The sequence below is a fragment of the Mixophyes fleayi genome, chromosome 5, assembly GCF_038048845.1.
Source record: "Mixophyes fleayi isolate aMixFle1 chromosome 5, aMixFle1.hap1, whole genome shotgun sequence".
Lineage (NCBI taxonomy): Eukaryota > Metazoa > Chordata > Amphibia > Anura > Limnodynastidae > Mixophyes > Mixophyes fleayi.
The window spans coordinates 123,078,101-123,104,726 of NC_134406.1; the positions used below are offsets into that span (position 1 = coordinate 123,078,101).

The 26,626-nt window shown below is 41.4% G+C and overlaps 1 protein-coding gene across 3 annotated transcripts in view; it reads left to right on the forward strand.

The window, feature by feature from the left end:
- MOCOS (molybdenum cofactor sulfurase) overlaps positions 1-26,626 on the forward strand; it is a 720,810-nt gene that overhangs the window by 186,768 nt on the left and 507,416 nt on the right. For all 3 annotated transcript variants that reach the window (XM_075212790.1, XM_075212791.1, XM_075212792.1), the window contains exon 4: positions 9,335-9,973. In XM_075212790.1, the coding sequence (XP_075068891.1) occupies positions 9,335-9,973 (639 nt within the window). The remainder of the gene's footprint in view (positions 1-9,334; positions 9,974-26,626) is intronic.

A 26,626-nucleotide genomic window follows, 5' to 3' on the forward strand; every position in this document is an offset into this window, starting at 1 on the left:
AATTTACCCAAGAAACATCATTCTTATATTCCCTTAAACCGACAGACTTCAAGAATAACTCAGTAAGATATAACTTCATTTAAAGTGTGTTGTATTATATTATAGAACAATTAACAGCGTAACAATATTTTACACAAATATAGTGATGCCATATACCACACTTATTGCCTGTAATATAAATATATATGAGTAATTGTGTGTGTGTTTTGACTAACTATTGTCTAAAGGTGTGTGTGTGTATCTTTTAAGCTATGTGTATATGTATGCGTTGTGTAGTGAAGGGGAAGGGGAGAATCCATACAGACAAGCATGCACACATCTCACTCAAGTCCAATGGCCATTTTTAAACACATGGTATTTCAACCAGATCTATCTGCTCTACTTTTCCCTTTAAACCAACAATCCAACAAAACGTTATATTTAACAATCTGATCACTTCCTTAATAATCCACTTTCTATGCATGTACATTAAACTGCATAAACCAAACTATTTCCATTCAAAAACTCCATTGCAGCCTTAACCACAGAACTATGTATAACATAAATGTTTTCATTTAAACCAACAATCTATCCCAACAAGGCATGCATTTATGTAACACTGTCTATACCAAACCAAAATCTTTCCAATCACATTTACCATCTGTATTCAAACTTTCATTCTCATATACTCTACACATATGCGTCTTCCATTCAACAACACATTACAACACGCTCACACTCACCTTTCATGCCATTCAAACTCCATACTAGTCAGGGCCTATGTAGGCCATGATGTATCTCACTTCATGTCTGCTCAGGCCAGCAACAGCTTCCAAAAAAGAGTTTATTCTTTCTCTGTGTACAGTAAAAACCCTTTTTTGTGGGGGGAGACTAGAACTTGGCTACAGTCTTTCACATGTTAATTTCTGACCAACTGAAGACTAGTTTTACAAGTATTCACAAGCCAAATGTTTGCAATAGGGGATGGAGGTCTTGTTCCCAGTCAGTGTGCTAATTCAATTGTGGCTGAATCTGTTCATATGTTATGTTCATATATAAAATAATAGATTATTTATATACTCTTCAACAGAGGGGGAAATTATTTGGAGGGAGAAAATATGTGGGACCCTAGGAATAGAGCCAGAGGGTCCAAATCTGATGGAATTTGTCTTCTTTGTCGCGTAGTAGTGAAGTGACTTTTTCCACCTTGGCGATGAACCAGACATAAGATCTAAGAGATCTTAGAGAAGAGAGCTTCCATAATTTAGCTATCAGGCAACTGACGGCCGCCAGAACATGTGAGGCTAGTTTCGCAGAATGAGTATCAAGGTCCTGTATAGGATAGCAGAGTAGTAAGGACCACGATTCTTCCTAATGGGGCATTGGAGAAGGGAGGAAAGGAGACCCACAACCCTGTCCCAGAAGGAGGAAATGACAAGGCATGACCACCAGATATGCACAAGAGTGCCTCTGTAAACCGCAATTTCTCTAGCAATCAGAAGAAGCAGACTGATACATCTTTGCGAGCCTATTGGGTGTAACATACCACCTATAGTAAACTTTGTAGGTGTTTTCCTCAATTAGTGTGGATATGGAACTAGAGGCCACATTCAATCTGATGGTCTCCCAGCAGTCCTCCTCCGGGGGTGGGCCCAGGTCCCTCTCCCACTTCCTCTTATGTGTATTCCCAGAGGACAACATTTTCTCCAGTAGGAGGTTATACAAGGTGGAAATCATACCTCTTCGCAAGAGGGAAGAGAGGCAAAGAGATTCAAATGGGGAGGGGAGGTGGGACGAGCTATCCGACAAGAGAGACAGGAGGAAATTCTGAACCTGCAGATATTGGTAAAAAGGCAGTTGGAAGTTAGTAACTCTGGAGCAGAGAACGTCATAGGGCATGGGCCTTCCTCACTCAAGGAGGCTTCCTGCAAATTGGATACCCGCTGTGGTCCGTATCTGAGAAAAAGATCGGGACATACCCGGAGGGAAAGCAGGGTTATGCCACAGGGGTGTTGTCACAACTATATTGCGTACCTGCTATTGTTAGCGCAACTCAGAGGAAGGTGCGGAGTCTAACGTGCCCCTGGTATTCACCAGGAACCCCCGCAAGGAAGTATGGACTCTGCTGCAGGGACACGCAGGTCGCGGTCCTCCCACGAGTCAACAGCAAGATACAAAGAGGTGTCAGACAGGCCGGGTCGATAACGTTCAGGCAGCACAGTACAAAAGGGGAATCCAAAAGGGGTGGTCAAACGGTCCGGGTCAAAAAGTCACAGGCAGCACAAGGATAGTCAGGAACAAATACAGGAGACTGGTACACACAAACACTGGAAGCAGGAAGGCCTGATACTCTGGCACTGGTAGGAGGGCCAGAGAAAGTTTAAATACTGGAGTGCTCCAATCGGCATCAGCGCTGCAGTGCTGTCAACCTCAGTGCCGGGAATCCACTATAGCGTCCCGTTGCCTAGCAACGGTGCGCGCTGTCTTCCAGAGGTCGGGCAGCCGAGAATCCGGAAGTGATGCGTCTGGTTGGCAACCAGACGCGCTGGACGGAAGAACAGGTGGCCGTCCCGGAGAGATCGCGGGACGGCGCCCGACAGGTGTAATGTGAAGAGGGCTAGGAAAGACAGAGAGATGGCTCTTGCGGGTCTCCCAGGTCCGAGCAGCAAATTCCAAGGTTGGGAAACATTTGATTAGAGTCCTAGTATCAGGAGAAATTCCCCAAAGACCAGATAGGTCAGGCAAGGAGAGCTAGGCAGCTTCCAAGTCTGCCCATGCGTAAGATGCAGGAGGTGCAAATGAGGAAACCATTGAGCTAAGCTGGGCCGCCCAGTAATAAGCCTTGAGGTCGGGAAAGCCCCTGCCTCCACAGCTCGTAGGTTTTTTAAGTAGCGCCAGTCGGAGCCTGGGAGTCCCGCTGCAGGTGTCGCTGCATAGAATATATCTCGGCTAAAGGTATTTTCACGGGCAAGGTCTGAAAAAGGTAAAGAAGTTGAGGGAGAATAGTCATTTTTACCGCAATGATCCTGCCCAGCCACGAAATAATTAGGGTCTGCCAGGAGAAAATGTCTGATTTAAGTCTAAGAAAGAGAGCTGGGTAATTCTCCTGATATAAGGACTCGCAATGAGGTGGTGATGTAGACCCCCAGATACTTTAACTTTTTCTTCTGCCATCTAAAGTGCAAATGGGAGGTGAGATCGCAACAATGCTGGAAAGGCAGATTAAGAAATAGGGCTTCAGATTTTGCTATGTTAATTTTATACCCGGATAGATTGCCATATTCCGTGAGGAGGCAGAACAGGTTGGGCAGGGATGTTCTTGGTTGCTAGAGCGTGAGGAGTATATCATCAGCAAAAAGAGAGAGCTTACTCTACAGAGACCCCGTCACCACCCCCCTTATATCTGGGGAGGCTCGGATAGTAGCTGCCAAAGACTCGATGACCAGGGCGAAAATTAAAGGGGAAAGTGGGCATCCCTGTTGGGAACCATTACTAATTGGGACAAGATCAGAAGGAGAACCATAAACTTAGCGGAGGGATAGGAATATAAGGCCTGTACCCCCGACAGGAAGTCCCCAGGCAGACCAAAGTGCTTGAGGGTATGGGTCATGAAATGCCAGGAAATCCTGTCGAAGGCCTTTTCGGCATCCAAGGATAAAATTATGGAGAGAGTTTTCCTGGTATTGAGTATGTGAATGAGGTCAATGGTTATCCTTGTGTTATCCCTGGCCTGCCTACCAGGGACGAAACCCACCTGATCATAGTGAACTAACCCGCGTAGTACAGTGTTTAAGCGATTGGCAAGAATCTTGGCATATAGTTTCAGGTCATTGTTAAGCAGCTATATTGGACGGTAGCTGGCACAATTATGGGCATCTTTACCCTATTTGTGGATCAGGGTTATCCGAGCCTCCAGAGATTCTTTGGGCCAAGGTCTGCCCTTTAGGATAGAATTAAAAAGTGTGGAGAGGCGAGGGGCTAGGAGAGCTGCAAACTTTTTATATTAAGCTTCCGAAAACCCGTCAGGGCCAGGTGCCTTTCCAGCTTTCTGAGCATTAATAAAATGCTCTACCTCCTCCAAGAAAATGGGTTTACTAAGACTGTCTGCGGCATGGCGTGTCAGCTTCAGAAGACGAGCGCCCTCCTGGAATTTCTCTATACACTCCGTTTCTGATGGGCCAAGGCGTTGGGTGGTTGAGGGAGGTTATACAGCTTTAAATAGTAGTTCTGAAATTCCATACAAATTAATTTTGAATCATAGACCAGGACCCCCGAGGAATCCCTGACGGTCATAAGATTGCAGGCAGAAAATTTAGTCCGCAACCGAGTGGCCAAGAGCTTATCCGCCTTTATCGCCCTTTTCATAAAAGCGCTGGTTCAGCCATTTCAGCTTGTTGGCCACTCGCTGGGAGAGGAGCAGGATGAGCTCACCCGTTACCAAAACTATCTGTTCAAATACAGCAGGGTCAGGGTTGGATTTATGTTGTACCTCCAGCTGCTGGAGGGAGGTGGAGAGGCACATAGTTTCAGCTAGTCTCGCCTTCTTGGCGTTTGCTGCCAAGGCCAAAAGGTGGCCTCTAATGTCCGCCTTATGGGCATTCCAGAGAGTAGAAGGTGAGATATCTGGGGACTCATTTATTTCAAAATATTCGGATATTAGGGATTTCAGATGGGCTATCGTGTTGTGGTTATGGAGGAGAGATTCATTGAGTCTCCAGGAGAAGGAAGAGGGGCGAAAAACTAGAGAGGAGAGGTCTGTCGAAATTGGGGCATGGTCAGACCATGTAATTGAGTGAATATTAGAGTTAGTGAGTTTAAGGGTCAGATCGTAGCTGAGCAGGATCAAGACGATTCGGGAATAAGTGTTGTGGACTGGGGAATAAGAGGAATAATCTCGGGCCAAAGGGTCAGAGATTTTCCATGTATCGTACAAATTATGCAACTTCATAAAATCTTTCAAAGCCCTGGAGTTTCTCCCATCCCTCCAGTCGGAAAGAGCAGTCGAGGGGGCAGACCTATCTAGGTGGGGGGTAAGAACCGCATTGAAGTCTCCACCCACTATCAATTCTCCCTTACGGACCTGAGAAAGTGTAGTTCCTAGACGTTTAATTTATTTATGATGGTCTTGGTTCGGGGCATAAATATTCACTAGCGTGCAACATTTCTACATTTTAATGTTTTAAGTATGCCAATAAATGTATTTTACCATATGAACTGCATCTGGATCTTCTCCACCCATTTATGCTAACATTGATATGCTATTTTGCAACAAAAAAATCTTGATTTTGCTTGTGCAGCCCACATTTAGTAAGGAACGCTCCTCTGAGACAAATTGGGATGAAGGGAGCAAAAAAGGGGCAACATTTTGCAGCATAACAGTTGACACTGCCTTGAAGCTTTATGCCATGTGCCAAACAAACGGTTGCAATAGATAAAATAGATACATGACATTGGAAACTGGCATTTGAAGAATTTTGTAATTTACATTTATTTTGTCCTTCAACTCACATTCATTATTTTTTCATTAGTCCTTGTACTCTCATGTAATATATCAGTCTTTTGTTTGGGACAGTATTAAACATTTCCACATCAACTGCAGTACCAAGTAGCTTTCAACTTACCTCCTCAAAAAAAATAACAGTACAAGGATCCCATTTTAACACTGTTATGAATTTGTGAACAGTATCTCTTAAATCCCTTTAAAGCCCTTTACAACTGAAGTCAGACTCAAACGTCATAAATTTTCTTGTGCAATTGGCATAGTTATGAAGGAGTCTGTGACTGGATCACTTATAATTAACTTATGTTATACATTTATTTGATACAAACAGCGCAGGGTGCTTATTTAATAATTGTAAATGTACTTATTTTTGATATTGTGTGTATGTTGGTAAAGGAGATATCTTTATTTCTGAGACCAGGGGAAGAAATTTGATTGTTTTAACCTTGCTAGAGGAAATGCATTATTTCTGAGGTATATATCTGATACAAGAAGCCTTTGTTGAGGAGGTCTTTTGTGTATCATGGAGTAGGGAAATTACTTGATTGGAGTTTTGTCATTTACATTGGGAAAGTGTATTCTGCAGCTGTCTGAAGAAAGGATCCATGTTAATCTCATGGTAATTAGCCCTTTTGATGTGTGAGGTTCCAGCACCTGAAGGCACAGGAAGGTTTAATTAGATGTGCTACTAGATTTCCTGCATCTTCAAACAAGATGCAGGAAATCATAGCAAGTTTAGGATATCACAGATAAGCGTAAATATTGCTAGCTTTGCATTGCATGTAAATCCATGTTTGTAAACAAATTGCATCTTGATTCTAAAAATAGCTCAGGCCTGAGGGGGCTGGCTTACCCTGTGAGGCGTTGTTTAAATCTGTATAAAAAGTACTGTCTTGTATTTAAAATTGTTCTTCTTGTTTCATCTGACCTGCTCCCTGGTGCCTTCAACCAGTTGAGCAAATAAACATCACTTGCTTCAAAGACCTGCTTGGAAACTTTTCTATCCCTGTGACCTACAGATTAGACCCAAAATCTAATCCGTTCCTGGCTGTTTCTGAGGTTTGGACCCAGCATCTAGTACCACAGCTCTGCCCGCTACCCAGCAGCTCTGGCCAGTGTGATAGGCCAGGGAGGATCCATCAACAGCAACCCTGATCCATAGGTAGAGGTCAGAAGTACCAGCCCAGGTACACCAGCAATGGGGTACACTCTCAGCGTCAGTTACCCAGAAAAATAACGCTACTGGATGCCAGTAAGGAGTCCAGTGTTGGTAGCATTTGTAATCCCTTCCTACTGCGGATAGAGGGTGCATTTGTGATAACGAAAGGGAACAGTGGCAAAGTAAGCCCAGCCGGTTCCCAGCAACAACGGACAGGGTGGCATAGGCGGTCCATCCTGTCACAGAGTCTATAAATGTTAGTGATTAATGACTGAACTTAGTGTAGTTCTTTTAGCACCTGTGGGTGGATCTGGGCCAGGTCATGAATTTTTAATCTTGTTTAGACAAAAAACAACTTCATCCTACTTCATCCAAGTAATATCTAACAGCGTGCATGGGTGTCCATGGGTTACTACTGCACAGTATATTTCCATGGTCACACCGTTTTGTTTTTTTTAAATGTACTTAATTCTAACCTTTTTTTTTATACTAGCAAGGTCTGTGCTGAGGATCAAGATCAGTGGCACTGATATTGCATAAATCTGTCAGCAGCCTCAGTAGATCTCCTGCCTATGCTTGCCTGCCCCTTCACTCCTCCGTTTCGCCTCTCTGAGCTAAAGCAGTTACAAGTGTAAGATGCGTCCTAATCAATATACGAGCGTAGACGTACGCATTTTTTTGATACCCACACGTAAACTTAGCAAACTGACATATACCTGACTCAGCATCAGCCCCATTGTCTTCAGAAATCTGTTTTTTTTTCCTGTTTTTGATCAGATTTGCTTCTTTTATATTTTGTAATACTTCTATTTCCATCTAATTTTAACAATTTCATTGTTCTTATATCCTCCATTATTTTTTTTATTCTGCTGCACTGGCCTTTTTATTTCTACAATTTGTGTACCTGTTGCAGTACATCTTTAATATATTCTTATAAATTTCCCCTTTGGTGTAAGCACTTTTGATTTGGATGCTGTTACATTTTATAAATTTCAGTGCTTCACTGAACTGATTATATTTTCCTAAAAAAAATAAATCTGATTTTGTGTATTTCTTCCAAAATGGGTTATTTAAAGTCATGTCAAATGTTTTCCTGTTGTGATCACTATTTCATAATTGCTTAAGTGCACATTGGATATTCTGTTTATTATGTTATATAATACCAACACCAACATTGCATCCGGTCAAGTTGGAACCAATTTCTCCCACTAGTTCATACTTGTCAACTTTTACACCTCCCCTCCTGGAGATCATGGCGAATTGAGTCATTTTGGCACCAGCCCCGCAGGCCCAAAATGATGTGATTCACCACGAACCGTGTCATGGAGGCTCCCATCCTGCTGATTTCACTAGCAAGGATGCAGGAGAGTGATATGCTCTCCCGGGAGACCTACTCGTAATTCGGGACTCTCCCGGACATTTCAGGAGAGTGAGCAAGTACGCACTAGTTTTATTATAAAACAGCTAAAATCTGTTAGTAACTAATCCAGCAAATTGTGTTTGGAGAAAACAAATTCGGAACAATAAACATTTAGCATATGTCCAAAACTAAATGGTCTCTTCTAAATATATACTTGTTTGTACATATTGTGTCATTGTTTATTTACATGACCCTTTTAATCAGGGGGATACATAATAATACAATATATTCGCTATTTGCAAGTATATAATGACTGTGTTCTACTTAGAGAGCATTTCAAACACTACAGTGATTTTAAACAGTAGATTTACACAACTATATGTGCCTTTTTACATTGTACTAAAATTATTACTGCAATTTTATTAAATCTGGGATTCCACAGTAGAAAATCTACCCATGTTGTATTTGGTAATATTTTAAAGATAGTGCAGCATCTTGGAATTTCAAAATATAGTTGGGCCACTGTATCATGCCTATAAATAGTACCATTTATTGTGTCTTTAGTTATGTAATTGTGTACAGAAAATGCAAACCATGTAAACCTGAATAGATGTATTCATGAAAAATTAACTCATTCTCAGCTCTGATAAATTTGGCAGAATAAGCCATCATCATGGCTCGGAACATAGAATAGAGGAGAACCATATTTGTTGTCATACCACTAATGTATATTTATCTCATCCAAATTTTGAGAGAACATATTTTGAGAAAATAGGTAATTATATGAAGGATTGAACAATATTGCATAATTTTAACAGTGAGTGAACAGTGTCTCTGAGAAGTGATATTTGACACACAATGAGGGATGACTGATGCAGAACGAGTGCTAAGTGTAAGGTTAAAGAGGGTCATTGACAAAGTATAATTCATGACTAGCGAGTCATAAGGGATGATAGTTGAGAGAGAAGTCAACAGCCATTTTAGTATTCATGAGTGAAGAATGATGTTGATGATTTTCATTATACATTGTTATTCTTACTCATAATTTGGTAATTATCATACTCACTCATCACTCATTACAATTTTATCCAACATTTATCCTTCATGACTCATTACCAGTCCTTCATAACTTGTCACTTATCTCTCAGACATCACACACTTGTTTGATTTTGAAAAATAATAATGTTTGCGTTTGACAAATGATAATGTCCATTCTGAATCTGATGTTTTACAAATGATTATAAAATGGATGCTGTAAACAATAAATTGGGTCAGCTTTTATACATTTTTATGTTCTTACTGATAACTATTGTGACTTTCTGTTTCCCATTTGTAGGATATTACAACATTTTAACACATCTGTTGAAGACTACACTGTAATCTTTACATCAGGAACCACTGCAGCTCTCAAACTAGTGACAGAGATTTTCCCTTGGACTCCTAGATGTTCGGACAGTGCAGGCAGCCACTTCTGTTACCTGACGGATAATCACACCTCAGTGGTTGGAATTAGAGGGATCACAAAAATGTTAAATGTACCATCTGTTCCTGTTACACCAGAAGATCTATTATTGTCAAAGAGCCAAATAGCACCAGAACATCAGACTCACAGCATTTCACATCTATTCTGTTATCCTGCACTAAGCAGTTTTTCAGGCACAAAGTATCCTCTCTCGTGGATAGGTAGGATCAAATCAGGGGAAATGTCCCCCATTAAAGTTCCAGGCAATTGGATTGTGTTGCTGGATGCTGCTTCATTTGTCAGTACATCACCATTAGATTTGGCAGCTTGTCAACCAGATTTGGTTACCATTTCATTCTATAAGATCTTTGGCTTTCCAACTGGATTGGGTGCCTTGATTGTTTCTAACAGAATCGCCCATCTTCTCAGAAAAAACTATTTTGGGGGTGGGACAGCAGCAGCCTACCTCTCAAAAGAAGATTTCTTTGTTCCTAAAGATTCAATAAGTGACAGGTAAGGACATAAAAATGACATTTCAAGTTAAGTTATGACATTAGAGTTATAGTGAATTATCTCCTGTACAGCCTTGCTTTACAATGAATGAAATACAATAATTCTCTCATTATAAAAATAATAATATAAGGCAATTTTGGGCATTTCTTTTTCATTTCGCTGCCCCCAATTGCTATTTGAGGCAATGGACAAATTTACTTATTAGAACAGAAAATGTAACTTACTGCGCTAGAGGGATCACATACAATGGAATGCCAGCATCCGTGGATAGCTGTAACACATAAAATAATACACACATAGAGCAGTAAAGTCCCAACAGCTGGATAAAATGGTATTACGCTATGATCTTTTTTCTGTATATATATTTTATATTGTTGGAGTTCTTTTTGAAAGATAATCTTGGATTTACTACCAGATGGGTTTTTGATGTGCTGTGCCTCAAGAAATTATCTTGTAAGCTCCCACCCTGCGGGGATTCCCTCACGTGGTTATTTACATCAACTGGCCACTCAGATCACAATTGGAAGAGGGAATAATCACCTAAAGGCACTCTAGATACCTTATCCATCTGTTGGGACTTTACTGCTCTATATGTGTATTATTTTATGTGTTACAGCTATCCACGGATGCTGGCATTCCATTGTATGTGATCCCTCTAGCGCCGTGAGTTACATTTTCTGTTCTATATTGATTTAAGGAGTAGGTGGCTCCTTTTGTGTACCTCAGGCTGCTGTTTGGAGATACATTAGCGCTCATTCTTGTATTATTATATTTATATGCCAAATTTACTTATTACTTTGTACAGTTGGTTTCAAGAATACACTACACACGATTCCGAGTAGGTTCCTGGGTGGAAAAGCCCATTCTCCCACATCCAGCCCACTTCCTAGGGAACTGGATGAGATAGGCTCAACATTTTGTCCCCGCAACATAATGACGCGATTAAGGCATTGTTTCCCACCTACTCTCCGAAATCTCCCAGAAAGGCCAAAAAAATGTTGGAAAGTTTGATTATTGGTGATTTTCTATAAAAAGATCTCATATAGATCTATTAATAACATATGTGCTCATCATGGATATTTATGCTTTTTTATAAAGACATAAGGAAGCAATTCCACATTTATGTGTATGAGGACATGTCTGAAATCACTACTAAATTTTGGGACATTTAGCATACCCTCAATTATTCTGATTTTCAAGTGGCCATCCCAATTTCTGGCAAAAGCATACTATACATTGATTCTGTTTACGTAAAACAATTGTGCTCCTTCTGTATGCTCAACCATCTGTCAAGTGGTACATGGATGGTGCAGTTCATACCAGCCTGCACATCACTACCATTGCAATATATACAATGCACTACTTATTCAGTTTAATTATGTGTCATTTATTATATTAGCTTGGATAATTAGCTTTAATTTATTAATTAATTTAATTTAATTTTAAAAGTACACAGGGAGCCTTGATATTTGACCTATGGACTAAGATCATTGGGGTCAAAAACATCTTCACTGTACAACCTAAACTTTTCAAGAAAATTAAATGAGGGAAACAGTACATTTTTATGATATATTTTGCTGAAAGGAACTCTTTGGGCCTGATTCATTAAGGATCTTAAATGAAGAGGATCCTTATTTCATTCTCCTGGACAAAACCATGTTACAATACAAGGGGTGCAAATGAATGCTCTATTTTGTACATAAGTTAAATACTGACTGTTTTTTCATGTAGCACACAAATACTTGATAGCTTATTTGTACACTAAAATTTAAAGTTGATATGTGTGTGTTACATGAAAAAACAGTCAGTATTTAACTTATGTGCAAAACAGAACACTCATTTGCACCCCTTGTATTGTAACATGGTTTTGTCCAGGAGACTGAAATAAGAATCCTCTTCATTTAAGATCCTTAATGAATCAGGTCCTTGGTCTTTGAATTAAAAATTAAAACTGAAAAAATATACCTAAAAAAGTAATAGAATAAAAAAATCTCTGGACCTCACTATTAGTCTATTGGACTCATAGCTGTTAGTGCTGACAGTGAGTGGTAACATTGGGTGTAGTTAGTTGGCTTAACATATCTCCCAACAATTAACTGCAAAAATTGGGATAACATTCAAAACTTTTTCCATATTTAATAATGCTTCACCCTAGGTGGCTAAACCCTACCTCATTTGGAATCTAAAAAAAATTGTGACAGTCCAGCAAAATTGTGACTCAGGGAGGGTACGGTGGTCACTATATCTAATGCTTTGAATTGCATAATGATCACCAATATGATTGCAGTATGATGGGTAATACTGGATTTTGTTCATTATGCAATGCTGATTATTGGAGCTTAGAGATGCCAACACATGATTTACATAGGTTCTGTTGTTGGTTGATTGGGACCAGCTAAGATGGGAAAATGAAGACCTGAAACACTCAGCTGACCTGGTCGCAATCAGACAGCTAGCCACAGAAACTATGTACATCTTCTACGTCACTTATTAAAAGGATGAGTTGTATGATATGATATGCATGACATGTATGTGTTGATATTTATATAATAAAACAGAGGCACAGACACTAAAAAGGCAAAATTTGTATTGACACATGCCAACCACCCATCCACCTACAGCTCTTTGTCCTATTTAGGAGATTAATTGTTTGCAGCCACCAGGATTGGGATCTGTATTATACTCTAGCTATCAGATTTTGAGCTGTATTGTAGTCTAGCAATCAGACTGGGGTCTGTATTGTAAAGTAGCCTTCAGACCATACTTGCCCACTCTCCCAGAATGTCCAGTGGAGTACAGAATTTAGGGTCGGTCTGCCGAACTCACGGGACAGCGGCCATTCTCCCGCATCCCACCCACTTCCTAGTGAAATGGGCAGGATGGGGGCCTCTATGACCATCATTTTGGTCTTCCCATACAGCAAAATGTCTCAACTGCATTATGGGTGAGGCCAAAATGATGCCATTTACGGCACTCCGCCCTCTCTGAACTCGTTCTTCACCTCCCCTCCGGGATCTCCCGAAGGCGAGGAAGTAAATGTAGGCAAGTATTCATCAGACTGTGGTTTATATTGTACTCTACCCTTCAGATTGGCATCTGTATTGTAAATAAGCAAACCGGATTAGGGTCTGTTTTGTTCAATAACCGGGACTGAGGGGGGGCACACTATACTAGTATTAGCCCTGGTACCGCTCTCATTTAACAGTTTATTAATCTCTCCAAGCGGTGCCAGAGCTGTGTTACAGAGCCCGTTAAAACTTAAATTTAAAAGTGCTCAGGTTCCTGCGGTGATTTAAAAAAATAAAAATAAAAGCGTGAGGTCCCCGCTCTATTCACTTTTAACTCTAGTGCTGCCAGCCTACTGCTGGTTCCGTGAAAATCGGGAGGAAAATTTGCGTGGGGTTCCCCCGATTTTCACGGAGCCAGCAGTAGGCAAACCATCCGGGGTTGGAGGCACTATAGCAGGGAGACACGCGGCAGGGTTCCCCCTGCTATAATGACTAACCAACCCCAGGCTGTTCAGCGCTGGGCTGGATTCCCTAGGGAGTGGGGTCCACCGAAAAAAACGAGCGGGCCCCCCCTAGGGACTCCCAGCCCAGTGCTGATAGCACTAGCGCTCTTCCTACACCGGTGGATGGTGGGTGTAGGGTAATAACGCCGATATGAATGTAAAAAAACAAACATACGCCATTTTGTTTTGTGGAACTACAAGTCCCAGCCAGCCAGGTTGCCCTAAATAGTGTGGGCATGCTGCTACTTGTATAACTACAAGCACCAGCATACCCACGGCAGCCAGGGCATGTTGACACTTGGAGAACCACAAGTGCCAACATGCCCTGACACCCACGGCTGGCTGGGACCTGTAGCTCCACAAAATAAAATGTTTACAAAATCACAACACCCTCATTAAAACCACATCCATTTAATAAAAATAATAAACCCACAATAAATACAGTAAACACCCTCATTGATACCATATATTTTTATTAAAAATAATAAATACCCTATACTCACCAATGAAATTTTCATCTCTTAGCAGCTTTCAATCCAAAAATGGCTGTAAACAGAGTCCAAAATAAATTTGTGTCCAAAGTCTATGCTTGCCCCTGTCCCAAACAAATTTGTACTTCCAAATGTCCATGCTTGAAAATGTCCAAAATAAATTTGTACTTCCAAATGTCCATGCTTGAAATCTGTTCACTTCTTCTGCCCAGGGGAAGCCCACTGTTGCTTGAAGTCTTCTGTTCTTCGCCCAGGGGGGCCCGATATTTGTAAGATCCACGATTCTTCTTGCTTGCTTGAAGAAAAATCAAAAAAGGAGGAGCTGCCACAAACAGATCCTACCTAGTAGGAGCTCCGATACGCAATGAGCTTAGCTCATTGCGCTAGGTCTATTTACAGTATTAGGTGATTTTCCCACGCTGGTGGGAAAACCCTTAATACTATAAATAAAACAACCGCAATGAGCTAAGCTCGATGCGCATCGGAGCTCCTACTGTGTAGAAGCTCCGATACGCAATGAACTTAGTTCATTGCATTAGTTTTTTTTTATAGTATTAGGGGATTTTCCCACCAGCAGGAAAATCACCTAATACTGTAAATAGACCTATCGGAGCTCCTACTAGGTAGGAACTGTTTGCAGTGGCTCCTCCCTTTTTTATTTTTCTTCAGGCAAGCAAGAAGAATCGTGGATCTTACAAATATTGGCCCCCCTGGGTGAAGAACAGAAGACTTCAAGCAACAATGGGCCCACCCTGGGCAGAAGAAGTGAACAGATTTCAAGCATGGACTTTTGGAAGTACAAATTTCTTTGGGAAAGGTGCAAGCCGGACTTTTGGAAGTACAAATTTATTTGGGACAGGTGCAAGCATGGACTTTGGATAAAAAATTATTTTGGACATTAGAGACAGTCATTTTTGGATTGAAAGCTGCTGACAAGAGAAGAAAACTTAAATGGTGAGTATAGGGTATTTATTATTTTTAATAAAATTATGTGGTGTAAATGAGTGTGTTTACTGTATTTATTGTGGGTTTATTATGTTTAATAAATGTTAGTGGTTTTAACCAGGGTGTTGTGGATTTGTAAACATTTTGTTTAGTGGAACTACAGGTCCCAGCCAGCCATGGGTGTCAGGGCATGTTGGCACTTGTGGTTCTCCAAGGGCAACCTGGCTGGCTGGCACTTGTAGTTCCACAAAGCAAAATGACGTCCGTTTCTTTTTTTATTAATTACATCGCCGTTATTACCCTACACCCACTGCCCAGGGTTGTAGGAAGAGTCCTAGTGCTATCAGCACTGGGCTGGGTGTCCCTAGGGGGGGGCCCGCTCGTTTTTTTTGGCGGACCCCACTCCCTAAGGAATCCAGCCCAGCGCTGAATAGGCTGCGGTTGGTTAGTCATTATGGCAGGGGGACCCCCGCCGGGCGCCTCCAACCCCGACTGGTTTGCCTAGTGCTGGTTCCATGAAAGTCGGGGGGACACGCAAATTTTTCCCCGATTTTTATGGAACTAGTAGTAGTCTTGCATGCAGCACTAGGGTTAAGAGCGGGGGACCCAACGCTTTTTTTTAAAAAACTTTTATCTATTATTTACTGTTTTGTAAAAAAGGAAAGGGACTAGTTTGGGACTAAAATAGCTGGTGTTAACCAGCGATTTGCCGCGATTTTAACATGCTGGCAAAATCGGACCTTGAAACACTTACCCCTAGGGGGTAAATGTATCAAGCTGTGAGTTTCCGATGTGTTTGAAAAGTGGAGATGTTGCCTAGACCAACCAATCAGATTCTAGCTATGATTTTGTAGAATGTTCTAAATAAATGACAGCTAGAATCTGATAGGTTGCTATAGCCAACATCTCCACTTTTCAAATCTGCCAGAAACTCACTCGTAGCTTGATACATTTAAGCCCAGGAATGTTTTAGTGAAAATTATAGTATCAAAATACATCAATCTGTATTGTTTAGGGACCAGAGGATGGCCCCCCTTGTTGTGCAGGGTCAGAGGAAGGCTTTATGTATTGTGCAAGGGTCAGAGGATGGCTCTCTGTGTTGTGTAGGGGTCAGAGGAAGGCTTAATGTAATGTGGAGGGGTCAGAGGATGGCTCTATGTATTGTGGAGGGGTCAGAGGACGGCTCTCTGTGCTGTGCAGGGTCAAAGGATGGCTCTATGTATTGTGCAGGGGTCAGAGGATGGCTCTAAGTATTGTGCAGGGGTCAGAGGATGGCTCTATGTATTGCACAGGGGTCAGATGATGGCTCTATGTATTGTACAGGGGTCAGAGGAAGGCTCTCTGTGCTGTGCAGGGGTCAGAGGGAGCCTCTATGTATTGTGCAGGGGTCAGAGGATGGCCTCTGTATTGTACAGGGTCAGAGGATGGCTCCCTGTGCTGTGCAGTGGTCAGAGGATGGCTCTCTGTGATGTGCAGGGGTCAGAGGATGACTCTATGTATTGTGCAGGGGTCAGAGGATGGCTCTATGTATTGTGCATGGTCAGAGGATGGCTCTCTGTGTTGTGCAGGGTCAAAGGATGGCTCTATGTATTGTGCAGGGGTCAGAGGATGGCCTTTGTATTGTACAGGGTCAGAGGATGGCTCCCTGTGCTGTGCAGTGGTCAGAGGATGGCACTCTGTGCTGTGCAGGGGTCAGAGGATGACTCTTTGTATTGTGCAGGGGTCAGAGGATGGCTCTATGTATTGTGCAGGGGTCAGAGGATGGCTCTATGTATTGTGCATGGTCAGAGGATGGCTCTCTGTGTTGTGCAGGGTCAAAGGATGGCTCTATGTATTGTGCAGGGGTCAGATGATGGCTCAAAGTATTGTGCAGGGTCAGAAGATGGCTCTCTGTGTTGTGCAGGGTCAAAGGATGGCTCTATGTATTCTGCAGGGGTCAGAGGATGGCTCTATATATTGTGCAGCGGTCAGATGAAGATTCTCTTTATTATGGAATTCTCTATCATGTATAAGGGTCACTAGAAGATTTTTTGTGTGGTGCAGGTTTCACTAGAAGGCTCTATTTTGTACAGAGATCGGAGAAGGCTCTTTGAATTGTGAAGGGTCAGAAGGAAGCTTTATGTATTGTGCAGGGGTCATAGGATGGCTTGCTGTGATGTGTAGGAGTCAGAGGAAGGCTTTATGTAATGTGGAGGGGTCAGAGGATGGCTCTATGTATTGTGGAGGGGTCAGAGGATGGCTGTTTGTATTGTGCACTGGTCAGATGATGGCTCTATGTATTGTGTAGGGGTCAGAGGATGGCCTCTGTATTGTATAGGGGTCAGATGATGGCTCTCTGTGCTGTGCAGGGGTCACAGGATGGCTCTATGTATTGTGCAGGGGTCAGAGGATGGCCTCTGTATTGTACAGGGGTCAGAGGATGGCTCTATGTATTGAGCAGGGGTCAGAGGATGGCTCTATGTATTGTGCAGGGTCAGAGGATGGCTCTATATATTGTGCAGTGATCAGATGAAGATTCTCTTTATTATGGAATTCTCTATCATGTGTAAGGGTCACTAGAAGATTATTTGTGTGCTGCAGGTTTCACTAGATGGCTCTATTTTGTACAGAGATCGGAGAAAGCTCTTTGAATTTTGAAGGGTCAGAAGAAGGCTCTATGTATTGTGCAGGGGTCATAGGATGGCTCTATGTGTTGTGTAGGGGTCAGAGGATGCTTTATGTAATGTGGAGGGGTCAGAGAATGGCCTCTGTATTGTACAGGGGTCAGAGGATGGCTCTCTGTGCTGTGCAGGGGTCAGAGGATGGCTCTATGTATTGTGCAGGGGTCAGAGGATGGCCTCTGTATTGTACAGGGTCAGAGGATGACTCTGTGTATTGTGCAGGGGTCAGAGGATGGCTCTATGTATTGTGCAGGGTCAGAGGATAGCTCTCTGTGTTGTGCAGGGTCAGAGGATGGCTCTCTGTGTTGTGCAGGGTCAAAGGATGGCTCTATGTATTCTGCAGGGGTCAGAGGATGGCTCTCTGTGTTTTGCAGGGTCAGAGGATGGCTCTCTGTGTTGTGCAGGGTCAGAGGATGGCTCTATGTATTGTGCAGGGGTCAGAGGATGGCTCTATGTATTGTGCAGGGTCAGAGGATGGCTCTCTGTGTTGTGCAGGGTCAAAGGATGGCTCTATGTATTCTGCAGGGGTCAGAGGATGGCTCTATGTATTGTGCAGGGTCAGAGGATGTCTCTCTGTGTTGTGCAGGGTCAAAGGATGGCTCTATGTATTGTGCAGGGGTCAGAGGATGGATCTATATATTGTGCAACGGTCAGATGAAGATTCTCTTTATTATGGAATTCTCTATCATGTGTAAGGGTCACTAGAAGATTTTTTTTGTGGTGCAGGTTTCACTAAAAGGCTCTATTTTGTACAGAGATCGGAGAAGGCTCTTTGAATTGTGAAGTTGTCACTGGCGGAGCAGAGGTTGGAATGTGAGAGAATAGCTGGTGAGCTGGGTGGCATGTGAGGGAAAAGCTGGTAGACATAGGTAACGTGAGCGAAAAGCTGTTGGTTATGAGGTGGCATGTGATAGAATAGCTGGTGTGCAGGGCAGATATTAGAAGCTTATGGTCAGGGAGTGGCATGTGAGAGAAAATCTAGTTGATAGGTGGTGGCATATAATGAAGTAGCTGGTCAGCAAGGGCCCATACGTGTGAAAGGCTTATGAGCAGGAGATGGCATGTGAGAAAAGTGGGTGTCATGTGAGAGAATCTGGTTGGCAGTGGGAAGGGCATGTAATAATTTAGGGGGCAGGGTGGCATGTGATAGAGAATTGTTGGTGGGCAGAGGGTGGGTGATTTCACATTTAGATACATAGAATTGGAAAATTATCAATATTTTTACTTTACAAAAATCCATGAAATTCCACAGACAAAAAACCTTACGGTTTAACATGTCCGATTAAGGTTCCTTACACACCATCTAAAGTGTAAGAAAACTATTGAAACTCTTCCACTCAAACTCCAAAAAGCAATGAAATTACGACAATTAAGGCAGAAACATTAATGGACGTGTTACTTGCGCAATACAGACATAGTATGCCATCACATCCTGCGGTTAGCTACAGTTTCAGGACCTCTGTGAGATGAGCTAGATTACTTTCTACATCTGGTACGAGACAAATATGCACACTTAGAGCCTTTATCTATAAATCTACAATATCACACTATGTTTGGCGCTTTTTTCTGTACATCTAGGTTATACATCTGCAATTGGATGTTAATTCGGAATCAAGCAGCATACTGTATGTGATTATTTTGATGTTATTTTGGGCACGTATGTTCACTTATTTTCTGCTACACTGAGCGCTGTCTATTTTCTGTTTTGTCATATATATATATATATATATATATATATATATATATATTTATATATATATATATATATATATATATATATGTATGTATATATATATATATATATATATATATATATTATGCTGATTGAGTTCTATACTGTAAATTAGCTATCAGTTTGTGTCCTATATTGTACCTAAGTCATCAAATTTGGGTCTGAATTGTAAGCTAGTGACCAGTATTACTGACATTTTAACCATTTCACTGCCAGGGATAGTGTCAATCTAGCTATGAAGGCCTTACCACTTTAATTTTACTGCATATTGTTATTTTTATTCGTTATAACTACACAATCAATTTTTTTAATAGATGGGGCTTTCTTTTGGTACCTAATTCAAGTACATAGAGTTAAATTGACGTTCATTGTGTCATAATGTCAGTCATGTAATGTGCTATGAAACACATTGCATTCCTGGCTTTTCCCAAGGTGTTAGTTAATGCGAGGACAGCATGGTTATAGGTTTCAATTCCGACCAGGGCCCTATCATTGTGGAGTTTGCATGCTGATTGTTTCCTCCAGGGGCTCTGTCTCCTCCCACAGTCCAAAACCATACTGGTAGGTAACGGGAAGGGACTGATGTGAATGACTACATATTCTCTGCACATCGCTGGGTATTATCATTGGCGCTATATGATTAAAGTCTCTGTTTGCTAAACCTAGTTGCTTCATACTTGCCAACTTCTTCTAGTTGGCGTCCGGGAGCTGGCAGGGGGAGGTGGTCGTGCGGGGGGCGGGACTCCAAAATTATCATCCTGTGACGTAATGACACAAACGCATCATTTTACAGTGGGGGGCTGGGCCAAATGCCGCGATTCCTGGAGAATAAATGCAGTAAACTAAAACAAACTGCAGCGCTAAAGACCCAACCAGCTAATAAAAAAGAAATAAATCAATGTAATAGTCACGAATCACCATATAAAATGTAACATTTATTAATGTCATCATACCATACCATAATAAAAACAAAAAACACACATAGAAATTACCTTATAAACAAATTCAAAACAATATAAAAAAATGATTGCAATACACTCCGATCGGATATATAACTGTACATATACACACACACACACACACACACACACACACACACACACACACACACACACCGAGCTCTTAGCGCCGATGGAGCTCAGAAGAAATGTGACCATTTGTATTGACAAAAAATCATATGATTGGCCAATCAAAATAAAATGTAAAATATAAATATAACTGAGTCACTGGAAAAAAATGTGTAGAATAAAAATCTGATCATATCCTCAATCTAATATCGCAATCATCCATGTCCACATCAATGACTATAGATCATGAAATTGAAATTCATCTGTTCTCCTTTGTATATAGCAATATTAGAGGTGTATAATTATGCTCATATCATAAAGCTGCAATATCCTCAGTATATATTTGCAGTCAGCCGTATTCACGTCAGTGGCAATACATTTTTAACTACAAATCAGTCTGTTCTCCTGTTACGGCTCACGCCCCAAGTATCAGCTCCTAGAACCGCTTCATAGGTCTTCACCTATAGGAACCGCTTTTCCCGTAGAGCTAGATGCGCTCACAGGTACTCTGATGCTTCCAGATCTTGTACTCTAGTAGTAGGAGCTAAAAACCTGAGAACGTAGTGCTGGTGTTCACGCAGAAGCGGAGTGAAGATCCCGGCAGAGGTTTTAAGGGTCACCCGCAAAACGGTAGCGTCTAGGTCCAGGCCGGGGGTCAAATAGGTCACAGGCAATATGGCAGCGTCAGTATCCGAGCAATGGGTCAGGGTCACAGGCAAATAAGAAGAGTCAGACTCCAGACAAGAGGTCAAGGGTCACAGGCAATCCACAAAGTCAATATCCAGGCAAGGGGTCAGCAACGATAATCAAGATAGCAATAGCAAGGAGCAACAACACAGCAGGGTAGTATGCAGGATAGAAGGGACTATAACCGGCAGGGAGGTTTGGCCCTCCCTGCTTAATATACTGGCAAGATCCACATGGAACGATTAGGGGCACAGCAGGAAATCATCAGCCACAGGGGGCTGATGATTAATTAATCATATGCGCGCGCGCCCGGCTGCACAGAATGCCGGGACGCGGCGCTATAACAAAAGAGCATCCCGACCGTTGCCTTGGAAGTGACGTCTGGGACGCTGGGCCAGAGGACGAATCGAGTCGCGGCGATGCCCGGAGCCGCCGCGGCTCGTGACATCTCCTTAATGTTAAATGTTATGTTAATGTTAAATATAACAATATAAGAGGTGTAGTATGCTCACATCGATATTACTTCTGTCAGTTGGCTGTATAGATGTCTTCAATTTATTCCGGCCTTGGTCTCTTAATGATAAGGCACTCTTACGCTGTGATGTACAAAACAAATGTGTGGAGATGCCAGTAACCGTATCCTAATATAGATGGTACATTACTTAACCGGCTTCTGCGGCTGTGCTGCCGCTAGGTTAATGGTTTATACAGACCTGACAAGTTCTTTGTTGTAAAGAGGGAGCAACCTTTAAATCTGATTCCAGATACCACAATAAAGCCACTCGTGCAGCTGTTGATGAGAATAAAAAACGCCAAATGTTAGACGTACATGATGCAAGTCCCGCAGGTAGAACCAGTGATGATGAATCTGTCAAAAATATAAGGCAACTTCTATGTTGTTCTTGTGAGATCCCTTACGCGTTTCATTACACAAGCAACTTCATCAGACGGAAGAGGTGTTTTTACACAGGCCTTATAAGAGCTTTATATACACCTGAATCATCAATTGCCAAGCAAATCTCTAATTGACTAATTTAAATTAACACAACAGGTGATTCGTGACCTCATCCACACAACAAAAGGAGAAAAAAAATCTCTCTTAGTGTGCATACATATTGTAGGTAAATGCTGCAGAAAAGCAGACTCGGCAGCATAATAAATCAAAATAAAATATAATATAACATAGGACCATTCCATCACATAACTAGAATGTATATATCTCATATCTCAATAATGCCATACTAGTTAAAACTATTAAAGTAATTCTATTATTTTCAAATAAGCATTGCACAAGCGATTGTATTGTGTTTCTAACGCACAAAGTTTTTAACAAATGCTTATATAACATACTATGAACATATTAACACATATGTAGACTATGTTACATATATAACAGACTATGAACATGATTGTTTAAACACGTGGTAACAATACCGGAAGTTCATACACGCTAAACAGGAAGCACACATACACTAGGCAATGCAATACCCTTTAAAACGCAAAACGACAATAAAAAGAAACATTTTTCTTTCTTGTCCCTAGATTCTAGTTAGCGTTCCTTCAGTCTGTGCAACAACGGACATTCGGTCTCTCAACACAAAGTGAACCACAGTTCTTAAACACATTGCGTTCTTTCCCGTATGCGACGCGTCCGACAATTCACACTTTGTTGAGGAACCGAATACCATAAGCGTTGCATACCTGCCGATAACGTAACTCACCTTCGAGCCCCCAAATTATTAAAGTAATTCTATCGTTTTCAAATAAGCATTGCACAAGCGATTGTATTGTGTTTCTAACGCACAAAGTGATTTATTTTAGCAGATGTAAATAGTCAACAATTTAATACATTATTATATTATGATACAGTACAGTACAGCCAATACCAAAAGTTACATACATACCGCGCTCTTATCGCATGTGCTCGCTGCGCTAACCACGGGCACCCCTGGACAGTGATTCACCTTTGAATACTGTGATCAGCGAAGACTGAAGCCAGTGGGGGTGCAGCTATGATTATATTTGCAGTCAGTGTTATAGAGTGAACAATAGAGATGATGTAGCTTGCTTCTATAGACAAGGGTGGTTCCAGGGTTAACATCTCATAGGCTGATTCAATCTAAGGAATCCAAAGGTGGGGGTCGTCTCTCCAGGGGATGTGCTCCAGTTACAATGAATTCATTAGCATTTCACATTCTGATATCACTCTGGCTATTTATTCCCTAACATCAATAACTAGAGTATGGAATATGCGATCTCTTCGGCGATGGAACCGGACAGCTGCTGATGAATAGGGGATTAGTATGATATCAGACATGAAACATTTCCCATAACCTGAACCTTAGCTAACACTAAAGTGTACATATAATCATAATATATAAACTAATAATAAACCAAATACTGTCTGCTCATAAATTATTGTGTAATGGATCCAATATGAATTACATAAATAACTAAATGTTGTCATGCGAGTTTGTGCGTGCGTATTTTACCGTGCGATCGCCGTATGCCACGTGTAGCGTGGCATACTGAGTGCAATCGGCCAATAAAACAATATTAACCAATATACTTTCGTTCATCCAATTATTCAACTTTGACAGTTCCACCCTTTGATAGTACAATAAACTATCACCTTAAAGATGTTATATGCAGGATCTCAGTACCACGTTTCATTGCTATGTAATGCAAATCCCCCTTGGGGTATGACCACGCTGTTTGTAGATCTAAACAAGTTATCATAAGAGAGAGTCTTAATCCTCAAAACGATTTCTTCTTTTACTATAGACCGTACATTTCTGGAGCTTGGAGATAACCTTTTGTATGCCCTTCAAGGGTGCAATAAAACACGTAATACATTATTTGGGAAGGTACAAGGTACAATAGAACATGTATCAGCTATACAGAATACTCTACTACAGTTCTTCAAGTTTAACAAGGTTCTTCTGTCCAACGCATATCTTTAAGCTCAGAATAGATTTAAACACTTCATGTTCATCAATAGCATCATCCTATGTCTATCAATAATGTCATATACAATCTCCTTCAGCTTAATATACACACTTCTAATAATGTCATCAGTTCTTTTCATCAACACTTGTGGGCGGGTTATTGTCTGTTCGTTCTTCTCAGTCTCCCAACACTCAGATTTAACAGTGATCGGCTTGCAAAGCATTTGGAGACTTCAGACTAAGGGACCTAGGTGTCTTAATTTTCCCCTAGTGACCTCCCACCCATAGTTCAGGTATCTCAAGAATATTTAGTGGGAAGAGAACTAGTCCTACTTGATATAATCACTGAGGTATGTGAGAGCACGCCCAGCACTTTGTTTGGTCTAAAACATTACCCTCCCAAGAATGATAAACATTCTCAAGGATGCCTGCTCAAGTCCGAATATTACTGGACTGGCATCGCTGGGTGTACCTTTTTTTTTTAACTATGGGGTCACCGTACTTACGGATGTAATGCTACTCAGACAATAGCCCCTCGCACTTTCTCCAAGCTCCAGGGTTTCCAAATTTTCCTTTACCTCTGAATTGAATAGAGTAATTGGCTGGACCGATTATGCTACTAACTTCTCCTTCATCCCCAATTCCTCAACATCATTACCTGAACCAGCCTCTGTCACCTGCTAATAATTAAAAGAATTGACCGTCCTGAGAAGAGAATGAAATGAGAGAACACAAAAAAGGAAAAACTACACCTTCATGCTGGACAACTGTCTTAGCCTTTGGCTAAAATGCTACTATTCGAGGCCTTCCAGAACAGACTCATGAGTGCCCTTGGACCCTTCTCTGAGTGTTGGCTCCTCTGCAGTGGGTGGAATGGGCACCAGTGTGTCTCTGCTACCCTTGAAGCCGTGATGCTGGTAGCCTACACCTGGTACCTGTCTGTCAAATAACCTAAGCCTAAGAAATTTCTGTTCCACAACTTACTCTCCCGATCCAACATCCAGACAGTTAGTGTGACTTTTCAGGAAACAGTGTTTTGGACGTTCTTGGTTACTGTCTCACTATTTACCTTCTCTCAAGGTCTAACCTAGCCTCCCAGTTACAATCTCATCTCACGAGGGGTTAAGAACATTTCAAAAACTGACAGGTTAAGAGTCTGCCCAGGAGTGATCTTTTGGTAGCGGGGAAGGACTAGTGGCCGAAGCTATCAGTCACTTTAATGAAGCTCCAACTCTTATTCTATTCAATTTGTTCTACCTAGTACCACTACTTTATGTTCATACTGGTTTATGGCTAATTGAAAGTATGTGATTTGTTACCACTACTCATACATTATACATCTGTTATCAATAACCTGAATACCCCTATCATCTATTATAACTCTAGGACTATCACATTGAATAACAAAAGCTTTGAGTATGACACAGTAATACATTAGACACATTTCAATACACCTTTACCCAGACATATTTCATTGGTACACCAGTGTATACTTGAGGATCCTGCATGGTGGTAATTGGATGACATGGATTTGTTTTACCTGGAGGAAAACCCATCAGCAGGAGGGATATGGGATGGCTCTATTGGTATCATTTCTCTTAATAAAGATAGGACGTTGCCGTCCTACTAGCTTGAGACAAAATGTCTGGTGCACCCCAATATACTCTTACCAGCTTGCACATACCTTCTGTACCCAGCTGAGCCAGACCATTTGCTGCCTCCTTTGGGTCTGGGTGATACACTCTGGGAGCTACTGGTCTACCTTGTCCATCTCTCCAGGGTCTGCCAGACTCCTCACCACATCTCTTCACCATCCAGATAGTTAATTCTTCAGGTAACACAAATCTTCATATATTAACCAATATATGTATGTGTGCATGTTTGTGTGTGTGTGTGTGTGTGTGTGTGTGTGTGTGTGTGTTCACATTTTAAAACTAATACAATACAACGAAAAACAAAACAAAACATAGATTTGCTAGCTGTCACATAAAACCCTGCTGTCTATTTGACAGCTATGTTCGCCCTGGTGTGACAGCCATGTATGGTTGTGTGTGTAAGTGTGGACTTTACTAGCAGCTACTTCAGTTGGTAACTGTGTCACTGTATAAAGTCCTCTATGTAGTGTCCTACTCATGTGCTGGTATTGTTATAAAAAGATTTCTCTTTTTTTTTCCAGTCAACTCAACATCGCCCCCTAGACTAGAAAAATGCTGAAGACCAATATATATCAATCGATTTTCCCTCTGCCAATTCACATGTCATTCTCAGTACCTCACATTCAGCTACTTGACTAAGTTGGAAAGACAAAGGGGTCTATTTCTATAACATTTTCTTCAAATATAACAGTATCCAGTACATGTCTGTCTAACAGTGAAAATTATAAAACACGAACATTCTACATTTTCTAGGGTTTCACATTATGTCGTATCTTGTGGTAAAAATCCTACTCCAATGTTCTATACAAAGATGCATATCTGTATGTCTAACCTCCAGCAATCTCCTATCCACCCTTTGTGCATCCATATAAAGGCACATTTTTGTACAGGAGGCACGAACCAAAACAAAAACAAAAAAACAAACAAAACAGATAGGCAATCTATAAAACAAGAATC